Source organism: Odontesthes bonariensis, chromosome 4 (genome assembly GCF_027942865.1).
Source record: "Odontesthes bonariensis isolate fOdoBon6 chromosome 4, fOdoBon6.hap1, whole genome shotgun sequence".
NCBI classification, from domain to species: Eukaryota; Metazoa; Chordata; class Actinopteri; order Atheriniformes; family Atherinopsidae; genus Odontesthes; species Odontesthes bonariensis.
In genome coordinates, this window is record NC_134509.1 from 38,158,354 (window position 1) to 38,164,642 (window position 6,289).

The following is a 6,289-nucleotide window of genomic DNA, read 5'->3' on the forward strand; positions in this document are numbered from 1 at the left end:
GTATGTGTGGCAGTAGAAGGCTACTCCACACTTGATAGTATCGGTCCACATGGTCCCTCGCCATACACGGGCTCGTGTGCTTCATGTCTGCGTCGTTGGGTCATCTTCGCCATATATGTCCCGGCCGGCGCGCGAGCCTTTATGTGCATGCCTGCAGTGACCCTCGCGCGCGACCAAATATGGACGACTGGTCGGCTGAATTCCTGTCAAATACTCAGACATTCCAGACGGTTGTCTTGGGGAGGGGAGCATGGAGAAGTATAAGAGGACCCCGGTGGTCCCTGTATGTTACCCCCTAAGGAACCAGCAGCGGTAAGCTTCCTCACTGACAGCCGGAGACAAGCAGAGGTAAGCAGCTTGGAGGAGCGAGGTTCTTGGGTAAATGGAGGGAAGGGTGGGGTCGTGGTAATCGGAGTTAATGGTTTCTGGCACGTTGTTAGAATGTGTGAATGGAGCAGATGGAGAAAAATCCGCGCTAAGTGCTACACTAATGGGAGCTGACAGAGAAACGCAGTCTGCCTTGCTTCAACTTTGTCGGTTAGAAAAAACAGCTTTTGTTATGACAGGTGGCGGGAAACTTCCTCACAGCGAGCCAGAGGTGCTGCATTCAGAAGCTATCGGAACTCTGTAATTTCTATCGTCAGAAGAAGCTGGACAAATAGCTGTTGATTGAAACGGAAACACAATGTATTGTTGTATTCTATTTACGAATACATGTATACAGTATGTACATTTGAATATGGTGCTCAATTTGTGCTCAATAGTTAATATTTGCTTAGTTCTGACACTATTTCAATCAACAGACTTGAATTGCCCAACACAAGAGTTTTTTAAACTAACCTTTCAGCATTCTTCGAGTTGACTGTAATTATACGAAACAATGTAAATGGCAGATAGCCTCCACTCAAAAGCTGTGTTTTGAGGTAAAAAAGAATTTGAAATATATATATAATTATAATAAGAAATGTATAGAAAAGTTGCTCTAAGCACCCAAACTCCAGTCTTTCATAATTTGCAGATTTAAGACTTCCCCTAAAATCTTTAACCAATTCTCTTTACAGATAGAGAAGATTTGTGATAGTAAATCAAGATTTTTGTTTTTAAAATCTAAAGGCAAAAATAGAACAGCAAAAAGTCCTGAGGAGCACTTTAATGGACAGTGTTCAATGAAAAACTTAGATGATGGACTTTACATAGAATAATTGAAGGCATCGTTGTATTAAATTAAGTTCAATGGTGTTTCTATTAGTTGCTTAATGACTTCGCATAATCAAAGGCTAGGAAAACCATTCGTAGTTGAAAAACTCCATTCTGGTTTAATGACACAGTCTAGACACCCTAACCCCAGAGTTGGGAGGGGTTATTTATCATGACTGAGGTACCGATAGAATGTGATTGCAGAGACAGCTGAAATAGAGCTGTTTAGAATGTGTTTCATTTAACGAGATAAGTTAAAGTTTGATACAAATTGGAGAAAAAAATGTTTATTTAACATATGTGAAGTAAACATACATTTTTATACTGCCTGTATTACTGAAAACCTGAAAAGACATAAGATACTGTTTTTTGATATGTAATAACAGCTTATTGATGGTTTTCTTGCGATGATTAGCAGTGTTGTGGTAAAAAAGATTACATATACAAAGCCTCATGATTGAAATTTTGTTTTAGAGCTAATAACATTAGTTAAGTGACAGCAAATAAATCTGCATTTGTTGTGTAATACAGAAAAATAATCCTGACATTTTACAGTTCCAGTTTAATCTTTTGAGGCATTTGTCAGCAGCCTTGCAGATGAAGGCTAAACTAGCAAGATTTTATGAAAACACAAAGCTACAGCTCAAATGGATCTGTGTCCCAGTGTGTGAAGTACTACTGAGTTCTCCTGCTGTACAGACACGACACCTCACCTCCCTCAACGTTCCTCCTCTAGAATCAGCAGACATGTGTGATGACGATGAGACCACTGCCCTCGTGTGTGACAACGGCTCTGGCTTGGTGAAGGCTGGCTTTGCTGGAGATGATGCTCCTAGGGCTGTGTTCCCCTCCATTGTCGGCCGCCCCCGTCACCAGGTACACAAGAGCCACAGCATTGCAGAAAGAAACTGAAATCTAGTCTGACATTTCAAGCTTTTATCCCTGTTTCTCTTCACATTGGCTCTGTTTTAGTTTAGGTCACTGTCCTTTTAACTCCGTTTACTGTTATCGATCTAAATTTATTTTACTATTAAATCAGACAGCATAGTACAGTATATCTGAATGAAGTTATAAACAACACTGCACAGAGAACTTGCCAAAGTTAAGATGAGTAAGACACTGCTCTCCTCCCCCCCTCAGGGTGTGATGGTAGGTATGGGTCAGAAGGACTCCTACGTGGGCGACGAGGCTCAGAGCAAGAGGGGCATCCTGACCCTGAAGTACCCCATCGAACATGGCATCATCACCAACTGGGACGACATGGAAAAGATTTGGCACCACACCTTCTACAACGAGCTGCGTGTGGCCCCAGAGGAGCACCCCACCCTGCTGACAGAGGCCCCGCTCAACCCCAAAGCCAACAGGGAGAAGATGACACAAATTATGTTTGAGACCTTCAACGTTCCTGCCATGTATGTGGCCATCCAGGCTGTGCTGTCCCTCTACGCCTCCGGCCGTACCACAGGTGAGTCGGCCTTCCCTTAAAAACAAGCCTCCCTGGCTCCAAGAGTGAATCGGTAAATAAACAGGAACGTTTAATGCATTACTTTCATCTCTTACACGTAGATGCACATGTTCCCATTCCCGTCAACAACAGGAAGTTATTGGAGCAAACTCTCCATCAGGTTATTTTCTTTAATTTTATATTCAATTCATTTTTTATTTACATAGCACCAAATTACAACAAATGTCATTTCAAGTCACTTCAAAGATACAAGTCAATTAAAATCCAATTCATTATAATGCAATCATATTCCATTCCAATTCATTAGATTTCAAATTAGTCCAATTCATACATACAAAGCCAATTTAAAAAAAGCTAAGGAAACCAACAGATTGCACCGAAACTTCTATTCGGTCCAATCCCCCATCCTGAGCATGCACGCGGAGACTGTCCATAAATTTCTTAGAAAAAAGACTCGAACTGTAAACTACCACACAAAGCAACCGTGCTGCATTATTTCATCAATTTAAGATTTAAGTTGCGTCTCGAACCCTTTGATGATTTACTTTTGCATCTTCAAAAACACTTTGAATTATGATAAATTCACCTGAAAAGTTACTTTTATCATTGTATAATCTGCAAGCTGCCAAAATCTATAAATTTTATGTTCTCATTCCCTTTAAATTGAGAAAAAGAAGACATTTGAAGATGTCTTCCTTGACCCTTAGAAACCGAACAATTCATCAAAAAGTCACAAAGTATCTTATGATCAAACCATTTTTGGGTTCTCAGTGAAGTAAATCTGTTCAGAAAACACCAATATCATACCTGAGCATAAGGGCAGAAATAGCAGAGTGCAGTAATTAATATTCAGGATTGACACTGATCCTTTTGAGGCCTGTCATGTGACTCATCACAGACTCGCCATAAGTATTTGAAACTTGGTAATAATGCTGTTTCTGTCCTCAGGTATTGTGCTGGACTCAGGTGACGGTGTAACCCACAACGTGCCCATCTATGAGGGCTACGCTCTGCCTCACGCTATCATGCGTCTGGACCTGGCAGGCCGCGATCTGACCGACTACCTCATGAAGATCCTGACAGAGCGGGGCTACTCCTTTGTCACAACAGGTAAACTTCTGTGAAATTTTGTGAAAAGTCGTTTAACAATGGGAACTGCGATACTATGCATGATAGATATCTAAATGGATATAAAATCATTTGGAATTGAGTACTCAGCTGTTTAAGTATGCTCTACAGCTGTTTGTTTTTTTAAAAAACTGTTTTGTGGCCACAGAAACTTATCTTGTTTCTCTGTCTCCAGCTGAGCGTGAGATTGTGCGTGACATCAAGGAGAAGCTTTGTTACGTTGCTCTGGACTTTGAGAATGAGATGGCCACTGCCGCCTCCTCCTCCTCCCTGGAGAAGAGCTACGAGCTGCCCGACGGTCAGGTCATCACAATCGGCAACGAGCGCTTCCGTTGTCCCGAAACCCTGTTCCAGCCCTCCTTTATTGGTGTGTTGTATGAGCTGAGAAATGAGAATTCATTTTGTATCCTGGAGGAAAGATTGTCATTGTGTCGTAATGTCCTGTATAATCTGAACCCCCCTGCTGTGCACCTGAACAGGTATGGAGTCTGCTGGTATCCACGAAACTGCTTACAACAGCATCATGAAGTGTGACATTGACATTCGTAAGGATCTGTATGCCAATAACGTGCTGTCCGGCGGTACCACCATGTACCCGGGTATCGCTGACCGCATGCAGAAGGAGATCACAGCTCTGGCTCCCAGCACCATGAAGATTAAGGTAAAGGAGCTCACTGACACCTGTCAGAGTATCAGCTCTCTTAACTCCATCTCACTTAGAATTACACTTGAGCTGACATGGAGAGTTTAAGCAGATAGATGTGTATATGGTGATAGATGTGTATATGAGTATATGGATAAGAGCAAACTTCCAGTTTTTCCTCCACTGAATTAACTATGTACTTCTGCTAAAAAGCTCCCACAAAGACAGGGCTAAGATCACTGCCCATATTGTTCTGGGGTTTTCCTAGATTGCGCAGTAAGGGTTCACAAACATCTTGAACAGCTTTAAGTAAAACTTAATTTGGCTCTATTTGTTTTGGCCTCAGATTATGCGGCTACACAGTGTCACATAGTGGTTTCTACGATCTTTTACTTGAGCTTCAGTGATCAGAAACAGCTATTTAATGATACTTAACAGCAAATTTATAAACTATAAAAATGCACTTTCAAATTCAGTCCAAAATCCAAATACATTAAATGTACTATGATATCAATCAAAAGCAGTAAATCCTCACATTTCAGAAGCAGGAAAATGATAGACTTTTCATTTTCTGATGAAAGGAAGAAATTTGTTCTCGAATTCACTACTTGTTTCATCTACAATATTAAACAAATGTTAATTGTTAATTGTTAAATAAAACAAACCTTAGAGCCACAGTGGATAAAATAATCTCACCACCACCAGGTTTTTAAAGCCACAATGGAGAAGAAGTTCTTGAGATATTACAAAAATCAAACAGAAACTTGAACTGCTACATTTTCATGACATGTTGAAGATAATAGAATGCATTATTAATTCATAATATTATTGCAGTGTATTATATGGAGTGCTATCTAACAAAAAAAAAACCTGACTTGTTGTCTCCTCCTGTGCAGATCATCGCTCCACCTGAACGTAAATACTCCGTCTGGATCGGCGGCTCCATTCTGGCCTCCCTCTCCACTTTCCAGCAGATGTGGATTAGCAAACAGGAATATGATGAGGCCGGCCCCAGTATTGTCCACCGCAAGTGCTTCTAAACACAATGGCGTCAAAATTTCTGGTTCAGGATCCAAAGCGATGAGACGCCGCAGTCCCAGAACTCTGACACAACATCATCTCTTAACGAGATGTTTGTTTTCACCAGCAGGGATCATGTAGCGTCTAACCTGTACATAATGTATTTATTACTTGTTGTATGTATGTGACGTTTTGTATGTGAATGAAGTTTCGTGTGAAAATAAATTAATTAATTGAATTAAAAAAAATATGTGAATACGCTCCAGCAGAATTAATAATAAATTTTAAAAAAGACCAAAAATGAAACGTGTCATCATATCAAATAAAAGCCATGCCAGCCCATGACTCCCATGTGTTATATTTCAATGTGAACAGTTTGAGATGTATGAATACAGATGTGTTTTGTTGGTACATTAGGTCAACACTGGCTTTTTTATGGTATCATCCACCTAATAACGGCTTTTTGATTATGCCAGTTTAGTAAACAAGTAACAACAGTGATGGCATTCAACAAGCCACACACAACAGAAGTCATACATAGTCTTCTGGTATGGAGATTCCTTTGTCTGCAGTCCGTTTACATGTGAAATGCGTGACTGATGACTCACACATGTAGCTTTCAGTGCACATACATTTATTGATATATATATTTATTCTCTAATTTAGGCCATTAATCATTGCTCTGTGGTGTTTACATGAAAGCATTAAATGGAAGTAAAATCAGGTGAAGCCATAAATGTAAGTACATTACACTGTGAGCAGGAAGTGTGTAGTTTGGAAATAGGACACACCAATAGTAAACTTTGAAAATTAAAAGGGGGAAAAAAATAAATGAT

The 6,289-nt window shown here is 40.2% G+C and overlaps 1 protein-coding gene across 2 annotated transcripts; it reads left to right on the forward strand.

The window, feature by feature from the left end:
- Positions 1-239: 239 nt before the first annotated feature.
- acta1a (actin alpha 1, skeletal muscle a) lies at positions 240-5,798 on the forward strand. Of its 2 annotated transcripts, none has more exons than XM_075464136.1 (7): positions 240-348; positions 1,934-2,073; positions 2,338-2,662; positions 3,611-3,772; positions 3,966-4,157; positions 4,270-4,451; positions 5,330-5,798. In XM_075464136.1, the coding sequence occupies exons 2-7, from the start codon at positions 1,945-1,947 to the stop codon at positions 5,471-5,473; spliced, it is 1,134 nt and encodes a 377-aa protein (XP_075320251.1). In that variant the 5' UTR covers positions 240-348; positions 1,934-1,944; the 3' UTR covers positions 5,474-5,798. The 2 variants fall into 2 exon arrangements, with proteins under 2 accessions (XP_075320251.1, XP_075320250.1); XM_075464135.1 differs by having other exon boundaries at positions 250-348; positions 1,897-2,073.
- Positions 5,799-6,289: the final 491 nt, after the last annotated feature.

What these genes read in the sequence shown, in the direction of transcription:
- acta1a (XM_075464135.1), top strand. Translation starts at nt 286, where the DNA reads ATGTTACCCCCTAAGGAACCAGCAGCGGTAAGCTTCCTCACTGACAGC. An exon ending in ACAGCCGGAGACAAGCAGAG is followed by an intron (nt 349 to 1,896) that starts GTAAGCAGCTTG and finishes CCTGCTGTACAG; the next exon opens with ACACGACACCTCACCTCCCT. An exon ending in CTACTCCTTTGTCACAACAG is followed by an intron (nt 3,773 to 3,965) that starts GTAAACTTCTGT and finishes CTCTGTCTCCAG; the next exon opens with CTGAGCGTGAGATTGTGCGT.